The following is an 11,868-nucleotide window of genomic DNA, read 5'->3' as shown; positions in this document are numbered from 1 at the left end:
GTATCAAATTAAAATATCAACATTCAACAATTCAAAATTGCTTAGATGTTTTTCATAGCAATAATTTTTTTTTCACTTATTTGTCTGTGGCTATGGGGATGCAACAACAAGGCTAAGAGATTACCTCCTGGTCCAAGAGGGTTGCCAATCTTGGGAAGCCTTCACCTCTTGGGGGGACATCCTCATCGTGATCTTCACCGGCTAGCACAAAAATATGGATCTATCATGCACTTGCGCCTAGGTTTTGTGCCCACCATAGTTGTTTCTTCACCGCAAGCTGCTGAATTGTTCCTTAAGATCCATGACCATGTCTTTGCAAGTAGACCACCCAGTGAAGCTGCAAAGTACATCTTTTGGGGGCAGAGGGACATTGTCTTTGGTGAATACGGTCCTTATTGGCGCAACATGCGTAAGATGTGCACCTTGGAACTACTAAGCCAAACAAAGATCAACTCTTTCAGGAGCATGAGGCAAGAGGAGATTGACTCGTTTATCAAGCTTCTGAGAGATGCAGCCAATGATGGTGTTGCCGTTGATGTTAGTGCCAAGGTTGCAACACTGAGTGCTAACATGAGTTGTAGAATGGTTCTGGGAAAGAAATACATGGATCAGGACATGGATAAAAAAGGGTTCAAAGCTGTGATGCAAGAGTCATTGCGTTTAGCCGCCGTTCCAAACATAGGTGACTATATTCCGTATGTTGGTGCACTTAACCTTCAAGGATTAACTAAGGGCATGAAGGCAACGGGGAAAATATTTGATAACTTTTTTGAGAAAGTTATTGATGAGCACATGCAATCAGATAGGAAAGAAGACAAGGTCAAGGACTTTGTGGATGTCATGTTGGGATTTCTTGGCACTGAAGAATCTGATTATCGTGTTGATCGCCCGGATATCAAAGCCATATTGCTGGTAAATGACATCTATAATTCAGCATTTCCAAATCATACAAATAGTGAAGTACCAAAATTGTTGACTGAAAACAAAAATTCATAGAAGATAGAAAGTTCATTTATATATCTAAATGGCTTGATTTCTTTGACAAATCTACAAAAAGAATGGATAATTTTGTCACCAACATGATCATTTCAGTAATTTTTCAAAAATGTTTGAAAAAATTTTTCTTATATAAGAAATTTTTAGAGTGATCTTATCTTTAGTGGACACTCTTAGTACTTCACTTGTCATACAAATTTGGCAATCCTAATTGACATAAAAGCTCCTCACACTGATTATTATTTATTACTACTAATAGATATATTGTAGTTCTCATTTATGCATGTTTCCAAGTTATGATTATCCTTTATATTTCACACAGGATATGATGCTGGCTTCAACAGATACTTCAGCTGCAGCAATAGAGTGGGCACTTTCAGAGCTAATAAAGCATCCAAGGGTGACGAAGAATCTTCAAATGGAGTTGGAATCTGTGGTGGGAATAAAGAGGGTAGTGGAGGAATCAGACTTGGACAAATTGGAGTATTTGGACATGGTCATCAAGGAAACCATTAGGATCCATCCAGTGGGACCATTACTAATACCACACCAATCCATGGAAGATTGCAATGTTGGAGATTTCTTCATACCCAAGAAATCCAGGGTGATAATAAATGCATGGGCAATTATGAGAGATCCAAGTGCTTGGATTAAGCCAGAAGAATTTTGGCCAGAAAGGTTTGAGCGAATAGACGTTGATTTTAGAGGGAGAAACTTCCGATTTATACCATTTGGATCTGGCAGAAGAGGATGCCCTGGATTACAGCTAGCCCTAACTGTTGTTCGGTTAGTGGTGGCCCAGCTTGTGCATTGCTTTGATTGGAAGTTACCGAATAACTTGTTGCCAAGTGAATTAGACATGAGTGAGGAGTTTGGCCTCTCAATGCCTAGGGCCAATCATCTATTTGCCATTCCTTCTTATCGTCTTCACAATGAACGGGGTTAGGCCAAAAAAAAAAAATGTAATTGCTTTACTAGGTCTCTTTGAATAAGATTCATTGGTAAGACCCAACAAAATGGGGAGAATAAAAGTGACAGAGAATCGCAAATGAGAAATAAAAGATCATTTTTCTTGTTGCTTATTATTGTAAGAACAGATATTTCTTCTATGCACGTTTCTCTACCGCATTTTAATTTTCTTTAATTCCTACATAGGATGTGCTGGTTGGTTCAATGAACACTTCAGCTACAGCAATTGAGCGAGCACTTTCAGTAATAAAGAATCCAGGGGTGATGAAGAAAGTTTAAATGGAGTTGGAATATATGGTGAGTATAAATAGGGTGGTGGAGGAATCAGAATTGGAAAAGTTGAAGTATTTAGACATGTTCATCAAGGAAACCTTGAGAATCCATCCAGTGTCACCATTACTGGTACCACACCATCTATGAAAGATTGCAATGTTGAAAATTTCTTCATACCAAAAAATTCCAGGGTCATAATAAATGCATGGACAATTATGAGACCCTAGAATTTGGACTGAGCCGGAGGAATTCTGGCCAGAAGGATCTGAGGGAAGATAGACTGATGTTAGAGGGAGAGACTTCAGACTTCCAACTGATACCGTTTGGGTCTGGCAGAAGAGGATGTCCTGGACTGCAGTTAGCCCGAACTGTGGTTTGGTTAGTGTTGGCACAGCTTGTGCATTGCTTTGATTGGAAGTTAAAAACAATTTATTGCCAAGTGAATTGAACATGACTGAGTTTGGCCACACAATGCCTAGGGCCAATCATCTATTAGCCATTCCTACTTATTGGCTTCATAGTGCAAAAATATAACAGTGAAATATTATTTCATGTTAGATTGGATTGATTTGAATGTGATTCAGTGATCAGACCAGGAAAAGTATTTATTAAAAAGAAATTAAGTGAGAAATGAATAATCACTACATTCATTTAATTAAGAATTTTATTTCCATGAGAGAGAATATATACTCAACAAAATGTACATCATTAATCAATAATATCCATGTTTGAAATTACCTCTGAATTTGTTAGTTGGGCTTGTCTAGAATGAGAAGTCAAGCCATCTAGTATATCATATATATACAAGGCTTCAGGGTGATGTCTATATTCAACTGTAAAGATATGAGTTTTGCCACTCACTTGGATAATGCTTTGTCCAGGACATTTTCTCACTTGAAGATATTTCATCTTTCTTCTTATAGCTGCAACTCCATCCCACATCCCAGCTGATGCATATATGTTAGCCAACTCCACATATGGAACTGCCACACGGGGCTCCAACTGAAATAGCCTCTCTGAAACATATTTGGCCATCTCCATCTTAGCATGCAGTTTGCATGCAGACAGCAATGCACTCCATATACCAGCATCAGGTTCAAATGGCATACATTCAATAATTTCTAAAGCTTCTCTCAGTTGTCCTTTACGACCAAGAAGATCAACCATACATGAATAGTGGTCTATACCAGGCCTTATACCATACTTTTGTGTCATCATGCTGAAGCACTCCAATCCTCTTTCAAGTAAACCTCCATGAGCACAAGCTTGGAGAACAGCAAGAAATGTTATGTGGTTTGGTTTCATTCCCATCTGCACCATCACAAGAAACAGGTCCAAAGCATCCTTAACATCTCCACTCAAAGCACAAGCTGTAATCATGATTGTCCAGGTGACGATAGTTTTGTTAGACATAGAATAGAAAAGCTCCTTAGCATTGCTAAAACTTCCACACTTTGCATACATGTCAATTAGTGCATTACAAACTACAATATTTTCTTTCAACCCTTTGTTAATAGAGTAATTATCAATCCATTTCCCAAGTTCAAGAGATCCTGTTTGACCACAACCTGAAATCAAAGCAAGCACAGTAACCAAATCTGGATTTTCGCCTGATGCTTCCATTGTATTAAACAAGTTTAATGCCTCATCCATATATCCTTTCTCCGCATACCCACTAATCATTACAGTCCATGAAACACAAGTTCTGACAGACATGCCATCAAACAATAATCTTGCAGAATGGACATCCCCACACTTGGAATACATAGAAATAAGAGTATTCACCACACACACATCAGCATCACAACCTAACTGAATTCCATGAGAATGAATCAGCAGACCTTGAAATAGTGCTTTGGGTTGCACACATGATGAAAGCAAATTGAGGATTGTACTAATGTCCGGCAAAAGTCCACAATCAAGCATCCCTTTATAACAATCAACAGCCTTGTCATACTTTTCAAAATTTGCATATGCTGCAATCATAGAATTCCATGAGACAACAGACCTAATACTACTGTCAATTTCATCAAATACTATCTCTGATGAACACAAGTCACCACATTTAGCATACACAGCAATCAAAGTGTTAGCGACAGAAACATCAATATGAACTCCAATTCGAATCGCAAAACAATGCACTGCATTCACAAAATTTGGGTTTTTCAAATCCAAAACAGATTGAATCAGGAGCAAGACAGTGACGGAATCAGGATGAATCCCAGTATGCCTCATCTCACGCAGTAGACAGAAAAACCTGTCAACAAGATTCCTCTGAGAAAAACCTGCAAGCATTGCATTCCAAGAAGCAATATCCCTAGTGGGCATTCCAACAAACACATGGTGTGCATCTTCCAAATGACCACATTTAATGTACATATGAACCATCGCGGTTTGCACAAAAACATTGGACTGAAAGCAAGATTTGGCAACATGGGCATGGATCATTTTGGAGTTCCTGAGACGGGAGATTCTGGCACAGGCTTTTGCAACGAAGGGAAAGGTAGAACCATTGGGTGTAACCCCAGTTTGCTTCATTTGGCGGAAAAGAAGAAGGGCTTTTTGTGCATGGCCTTGGTTCACAGCTTGTCTTATATTGGAGTTCCAGAAGGAAAGGGTTGAGAAATTCGAGAAACGATTCATGAATGGTGCAACAGTAACAGCAACAAGATAGAGGATCATCTCTCATCTTTGAAGTTGAACTTGTTCTTTTGAAGCAATGAGTAAAAACAAGAGAACTGAACTGAACTGAAGGCAATTGTGTCTTGTTGCAAGCAGGACCAGCTGCGCTCATTACTGCTGGTGCAGAGGGTAGGGATTAACTCAGAAATTAATTCAGCAAACAAGGCAGAAGAAATTTAATAAAACAATGCAAAAAAAAAAGTACGAAATTTTACCTCATGGAAATCACAAACAGAAGAATGGGTCGAATTTATCAGCTCGGCCATGGGATGAGAGTGAGGAGCTGGCCGGCGGATGGTTCGTCCCGGCAACTTTAGTCGGAGGTCGTTGCTGTGGTTGGAGGATGGGCTCAACAGATGCAAGCGAAACGTGCCCTTCCCTCCATTGGGCCTAGCCCAATTCAGTCCAAAAATCGTTGCAAAAATTTTAGAGGTGCTATGTTAAGAAATGACCAGTGACTGACACTGACACCTGCAAACTGCAAAGTGCCATTTTGTGGCATATTAATTTTGGGAAATATTGTTGTTTAACGGTTTAACCCGTGGCCTTAGTCAGGATTCGGGAATTTCTCAAATTTGAACGAGTGTTGATGCTGTTTTGGGCAAGAGGATTCTGTTATAGTTAATTTTGACGTTGTACTTTATAAAAATTATTTTTGACTTTTTTTTTTAAATTAGGAGTGATATTCGAACTCTTACTTCTAAGTTGAGTATAAAAAATCTATGTCATTTAGGTTATAATTCGTTGGCTTAGACTTTTTGGTTCTTGCTAACAAAATATCTGTTTGTTAAATTAATTTTCAACTTTAATGACTTCTATATTAATGTTTAAATTTCTTTTTGTTTATTCTAAGGAAACAAAACCAATCCTTTTAAGTACAATATCAAACTTACTTCAAAAATTATTTTTAATAGACAAAAATATCATGATGTTCATAAAGATTTAATATTCACAAATTTTTAGTGTATATTTTTATCTATCGAAAATAAATTGAGATGTATTTTAATAATATTAAAAATACTATTTATATATTAAAATGAGTCATAAAAGTCAGTTACTATATTTTAATATGTATTCTATTCTAATAACTAATATTAGCGGTTAATTTTAGTATACACTTAATATAGTATTTTAATAGAAATACTAAAAAACTGTTAGAATTTATTATTTTTTACTATTATTTTTAGTCATTTTAATTTTTTTAATTTAATAATCCAACAACATATTTTAGTCCATATTTTTAAATATTAATGACTAATTAATAATAAAAAATAAATATTAATGACTAATTAATAATAAATTCTAATAACCCTCTAATATTTCTCTTATTTTAATATTTACAAATCATTTTTGTCCACCCTAAATTCTTTCTCGTCCACGTTTACTAATTCACTCTTTTCTTGATACTATGTGTGAATTCAGTACGGTCCACTTTGTGTTGGTTTGGAATCGTAAAAACTAGACAAGAAAGCAATTTTCAGACGAGAAAACAAGCCCATCGTGTAAAATCTAAGAAATATTTTGATACACGATGCTGACTTCTTGATGATAAACTCTACCAAGTACCAATCACTCGGATTGAATAAACTATTTGAATCGGCAACTGAAACCTAAATATATGGATCACATGTACTTACAATTGTATCTTTGTTAAACAAAATTTATGTACTCAGTGTTACAAGAAAAGCTTCTCAGTACTCACAGTCAGACTCTGTTGGAGGCTGCACGCTGCATCGTGTGCATCATACATTATGGTTATTACAAATTTACAATAAGAAGCCCTGCACTACTATCTATAAATTTTACTGTACGAATATATATATGAAATAACCTCAGTGACACACTGTCATTGAGAATACATTCTTGAAGGGGATGGAAGTGGGAGTGTCATATTAATGGAAGTGGGAGTGTCACATTAATGACAAAAATGTGGCTAGCCGATTAGCTAACAAAGAGTCCCAATCCTTCGAGCGAAGTAATCAATTGACAGAAGAAGCGTCCAGCATAATTGTTTGAAGATGTTGGTTATTGCTCGGACCTCCTAATCCATCCATTTAATGCTCTAATTCCCAACTACTAAGCCCCCGGTTGTGGGTTTTAGGAGTAAAATGTGAATAATGTTACCTGCATGCGGTGCGTTGTTAATATGTGTACTACCAGGTATATAACACAATGGGAAAAAATATAAAGAAAAAGGAGAGCAATAGTATGTTGCCTAATAACCTGACCACCTTATTGACATTCATGCTTATTGTTTTAACAGGAACATGTTAAATCTTGAACAAAGTTTTGAAAAAATAAAGCAACACTCACCTGGGAGTTGTTTAAGCAGTCCCTGTAATCAACCGTTCCCGTTCATCTAACTTCTTAATCTTCACAATGCCAAAGAGAACTTGGAAAGCAAAGATTGTACAAAAGCCATACGCCATCATGGCAGGCACCTAAAAAAATAATGTGAAAGGAATTATCAATCAACTGACTTGATAATTGCCGTAGAAACATGTGGGAATGAAAAACTTACCCTAATCGCATTGAGATACAGAATTGTTGCAAGATTTACTAGGCTCCCAGCAGCTACCGCCTGTTATACACACAAAGGTAACAAGAAGCATTATTCCCCACTTAATATTTATGTCAAATTAAAAAATCACACCCATAGTATAAGGGAGAAAATAATAGATAAGAACATGCCGAACTCCAAAAAGAAATGACAAATATATGAACGATTTTTACAGGTTGGCAAACAGAATCCAAGTAAACTTATAATTCAACAAAGACATGGGTCAGCTTCTCTTACATTGCCTATTGTCTTCTGTACAGCGGCCACACGTTGGAATGCCCTCTCAGATTCTAAAGCTCGAACTCGAAGCTTTAGATCACCTTGCTCCTGTGGAAAAATTGAAGTGCATTTAAGCTATGATCTCTGTACCAAAAGTCCAGAACAAACAAAAATTGCAAATCCAGTACAAAAATCATATCAACAAGAATCCAGTAGAGACCAATTTTTGGATAATTTCAGCGAGTCTTTCAACCCTGTCAGCCTGTCTAAATAAGTTGTAAAATGCTTGAGATTGTCTTCCCCATCTCTTTCTGAAATCCTGTACATAAGAAGAATATGAGAAAAGAAATCATAATAGACTGAATTCAAACACACTGGAGAGCAGGTTTATGATGACTACCTTTAGGACAACTTCAACTCCTGCCTCACGGAATCTTAGCAACTCCATGGCATAACTACAAGAGCAGGAAGGCTAGTCAGGTAAGGTACTTGGGTATTCAAAACATGTAACTTAAAACTTTTAAATTTTAAAAGGAAAAAATAATTTATATGAAGTTGATGATAATACTCACGGTTTGGCAATCTCGGTAATATCAAAACGTGGGTCCAGGCCCTTTCCAATACCATCCAAAACTGTAGAAACAATGATGACTTGTTACCTGGCAATCACAAGCGACGGACATGCAAAGCAAAACAGTTATTAGAATTTACCTGAGAAGGCTCTAACAACAAATGTGAATGTAGCAGGAAAGCGGAAGGGCTGGTCTGCTGCAATGGATAATAAATCTTCACCTGTTCAAAGTTTGACAGCTATGAGTAAATGATAAATCCATGGGTTGCATAATGTTACTGAACTGCAGAAGTATATATTTTGATAACATGGAAATTGGAATGAGTGGGAATGCAATGATGACTTGATTAAACATTTATATTTAGTTTGTTATGATTGAATAAAGAAAATACACAATAATTTATGAATTTTTTATCAAATAGGCTTTTCCTCAGCCCACTTTGAGCCAGTCAAGTGTTATAGGCCCAGCATAAGTAATTATGCCACCTTTTTTAGCCTTAAAAATAATGACCAGCTAGTACTTTTTAGCCAATAGCTCAAACCCAGACCATGTATACATACATCAATAGAATTATAGAAATCACCTACTTCTCATCTTTAACGCATAACCAGCTTCTCAAAAATAATTGTTGCATGTGTGCATCCACACCTAAAGAGGAATAAAATTAGATCAGATGATTTACCAATGGCAGCCAGACGCTCTTTCTTCTTCATTACTTTTTCCTCCTTGCTTAACGGCTTTTTGAATCCAAGTTCAGCTGTTGCCATCTCTCTCTCTCTCCTTTGTGCAGCTAGAAGTTATTCTACCATTAAATATATGTAGTAAAAAAAAGATATAAGGCTAAAAACTTAACTAGTCAAAAACATACAGCTAAACATTAGTATACTTCCTTTCCTTTGGTGGAGAAAAGAAAAGTGGGATCCAAGGTTGCATTACTTCTACTTCTAGGCCAGTGCATGCCAAGAGCCCCAATGACATCTCAGTGTATTAATTACAGATGGTCTACAACCAAGGACCAAAAGAGAATCAAACCCAATTCCTTTGATCCTACCAGTTGAGCCAACCCTTATTTGCAAATATTACTATATTTCTAACATAGCTAATCAGGACACTAAAAGCTTAAGCCCAAACATGGATCAATGCGCAAGAAATGCCTTTCCAAAGATCAAAAGATCAGATTACATATTTAGGCACTATAAAATGGTTTTAAGTGGTATGAGTCAGGACACTTCTACTTTTGATGTATTGCTACTAAATATATCCAATAAACTACCTATTGAGGAAGAACTGTGCTGTTCTTCTCACAGCAGTCATATCTCCAGTTGGGACAAGGACACCCATTTGAATCATTGCTTGAAGGACCTACATAATGCACAATCACTCAGTAAGTAACTTGAGAAATGTTATGGGAGACCACCACAGAAATGTTACTTTACCTTGTCTGGATCCTTCTCATAAACCCCGTAGAAAGCTTCCAGTAATCCTTCTCGGATATTTGGACTGATACTGTATATGTTCGACAGAAAACATAATTGCAGAGCCAATCATCTCACCAAGCTTAAAATGTTTGACTTGTAAGTTGTAAAACCACATCACATTTTAAATCAACAGAAAAGACACTAACATACCTTCCCATCATTCCAAAATCATAGAAGATCAACCTTCCGCCATTAACATCATCCACTGCAATATTTCCAGGATGCTGCATGGCCAAGTTAAATATTAGTAACACACGAGAAGAAGTATCAAATCTAACTTCCTCATTTAACACATAGTTTATTCCACAGTTAAAGAGAAGAACATGGCAAGTTAGTGAGTTTTAGTGAGTCGCTGGTATAGTTTTGGATGCTTGGCAGTACATATTCATCATCACAAGAACAAGAATACTTTTCCGCCCATGGCATCAAACCCTAGGGAGGCTGAAGTCTTGTACTCTCAGGTGAGAGAATCTTTAGTATTGCAGTATAAGAGCATATTATTTTCCTTTTGTATTGAAGAGCATGTTCAAATATATAGTAATCATGACATGTTGGCTTCATCACAAAACTTACCACTAGATAATCCAAAAACCAAAAATGATTTGTGTGTGTGTGTGTGTGTGTGTGTGTGTGTGTGTGTGTGTGTGTGAGAGAGAGAGAGAGAGAGAGAGAGAGAGAGAAAAGAGAGACAGAGATTAGCAACTCGGAATATAAAACTTACAGGGTCAGCATGGAAGAAACCATGAGATAGAATCTGCTCCAAGTAAGACTCAACAGCATATCGCCCTAACCTGTATAAGATAAGTGATCCTTATATTTTAATTAGAATTCTAGATGCCATCATAGGTTGTTGAGAAAAAATAGAAAGTAAAAAGATAACAATTCTATTAACCTTTTTCGGTCAACACCCAGCTGATCTAATGCTTGTATTTTGTTTATTTTAATCCCTGGAACATACTCCATTGTAAGCATCTGTGTTGAAAAAAAAAAAGAGTAAAAATAGATAGATAAATAAAGTATCAAAAGTAAAATGTAAGTTATGCAATTGATATATTTCTATGTAAAAATCAAGGTTAAACCTGTGGTGTGGTATAATCCCAAATGATTGTAGGGACTTTCACATAATCCATGTTTTTAAAGTTATTTGCAAACAGTTCTGCATTAGCAGCTTCCTTCGTGTAATCAATCTCCTGAAAATTGTTAATTCATGTTGCATTAACAGCATCAAGACACATGCAATCATACTGAAGCTAATCAGTCTCTTTATCACAGTGTTCTTATGCAATATTATCGACTAAATTCACTGCAAAAGAATTAAAAAATAGCATGTAGATTCTTCAGTTGATCTCAATTAACTTATTCATGAAGCAACTTTCCAGGATTTAATCATATTATCACCTGATATAAAACAGACGCACACTCGTCATAAATAGCAACCCAGTCCCTCTTTGCACCATCTGATTTAGGATCAACTTTTTGAAGATACTCAGCTATAACCTATAGTGTAAAAAGAGCCTGTGTATCAGTGATTTAAACAGTGTGGCAAAAACCACCATATTCTATAAGTCCTATTATTAAAAAGTTCATCATGCTAGAAAAAGCAAAATAATTTAGGTTTTTTTCAAAAATATAAATAAAAATGAGAGTAAAATGATGGACTAGGCGGTTTACTTATGTTAGGAGATATATTAAGGAGAAAGTAAATAGGTCTTCAGAAGTTATATAAGATTTGAACAGCAACGGAGGTGTAACTTCTGTATGAAATTATTACAGTACTGACCCTCAGATTTTTAAGATCAATATCAAAAAGATCCTTGAGACCAGGCCTTTGCACTTTAACAACAACCTCCTGTCCCTTTAACCTTGCACGATGAACCTGACCTGAATTGGGAGAAAAATAACCTATTTAATTTCTTCTGACTTCTAAGCAAATATTGTCTATGAAATGCAACCTAAGTGCAAGTAATTCCATGCAAAGTTAAAACATTGATTACCAAGACTTGCAGCAGCTATCGGTTCATAGTCAAACTGATCAAAGATGCTCTTTATAGGAGCTCCAAGCTCCTCTTCAACAATAGCTATTGCAGTCTCTGAGGGGAATGGAGGAACTTGATCCTGA

At 36.4% G+C, this 11,868-nt stretch overlaps 3 protein-coding genes across 3 annotated transcripts in view; 1 reads left to right on the top strand and 2 right to left on the bottom strand.

Annotated features, from left to right (window-relative positions):
• Positions 1–20: 20 nt before the first annotated feature.
• Positions 21–2,090, top strand: LOC107480417 (cytochrome P450 71AU50). Its single transcript, XM_016100559.3, has 2 exons — positions 21–912; positions 1,319–2,090. The coding sequence occupies exons 1-2, from the start codon at positions 46–48 to the stop codon at positions 1,940–1,942; spliced, it is 1,491 nt and encodes a 496-aa protein (XP_015956045.1). The 5' UTR covers positions 21–45; the 3' UTR covers positions 1,943–2,090.
• A 772-nt stretch (positions 2,091–2,862) lies between these two features.
• LOC107480416 (pentatricopeptide repeat-containing protein At4g19191, mitochondrial) lies at positions 2,863–5,308 on the bottom strand. The gene is made up of 2 exons (XM_016100557.3): positions 5,136–5,308; positions 2,863–5,034 (listed from the first exon to the last, which is right to left on the bottom strand). The coding sequence occupies exon 2, from the start codon at positions 4,918–4,920 to the stop codon at positions 2,947–2,949; it is 1,974 nt and encodes a 657-aa protein (XP_015956043.1). The 5' UTR covers positions 4,921–5,034; positions 5,136–5,308; the 3' UTR covers positions 2,863–2,946.
• A 1,242-nt stretch (positions 5,309–6,550) lies between these two features.
• Positions 6,551–11,868, bottom strand: part of LOC107480418 (protein ACTIVITY OF BC1 COMPLEX KINASE 8, chloroplastic) — a 7,200-nt gene continuing 1,882 nt past the window's right edge. The window contains 18 exon segments of the mRNA XM_016100560.3: positions 6,551–7,044; positions 7,234–7,361; positions 7,442–7,501; positions 7,718–7,807; positions 7,920–8,018; positions 8,100–8,154; positions 8,272–8,332; positions 8,411–8,491; positions 8,954–9,111; positions 9,545–9,633; positions 9,708–9,777; positions 9,900–9,973; positions 10,471–10,540; positions 10,642–10,721; positions 10,829–10,939; positions 11,148–11,246; positions 11,530–11,630; positions 11,744–11,864. Coding sequence (XP_015956046.1) covers positions 7,245–7,361; positions 7,442–7,501; positions 7,718–7,807; positions 7,920–8,018; positions 8,100–8,154; positions 8,272–8,332; positions 8,411–8,491; positions 8,954–9,111; positions 9,545–9,633; positions 9,708–9,777; positions 9,900–9,973; positions 10,471–10,540; positions 10,642–10,721; positions 10,829–10,939; positions 11,148–11,246; positions 11,530–11,630; positions 11,744–11,864 — 1,536 coding nt within the window. The 3' untranslated portion in view covers positions 6,551–7,044; positions 7,234–7,244.

This window comes from Arachis duranensis, chromosome 3, assembly GCF_000817695.3.
Source record: "Arachis duranensis cultivar V14167 chromosome 3, aradu.V14167.gnm2.J7QH, whole genome shotgun sequence".
NCBI lineage: Eukaryota > Viridiplantae > Streptophyta > Magnoliopsida > Fabales > Fabaceae > Arachis > Arachis duranensis.
The sequence above is the reverse complement of the archived record's forward strand: the minus strand, read 5'-3'. Positions and strand labels throughout refer to the sequence as shown.

Excerpts from the sequence above, each read along its gene's own strand:
- LOC107480416 (XM_016100557.3), bottom strand. The coding sequence starts at position 4,920 with ATGATCCTCTATCTTGTTGCTGTTACTGTTGCACCATTCATGAATCGT.
- LOC107480417 (XM_016100559.3), top strand. The coding sequence starts at position 46 with ATGTTTTTCATAGCAATAATTTTTTTTTCACTTATTTGTCTGTGGCTA. Across the intron at positions 913-1,318 it reads ATATCAAAGCCATATTGCTG|GATATGATGCTGGCTTCAAC; the intron begins GTAAATGACATC and ends TATTTCACACAG.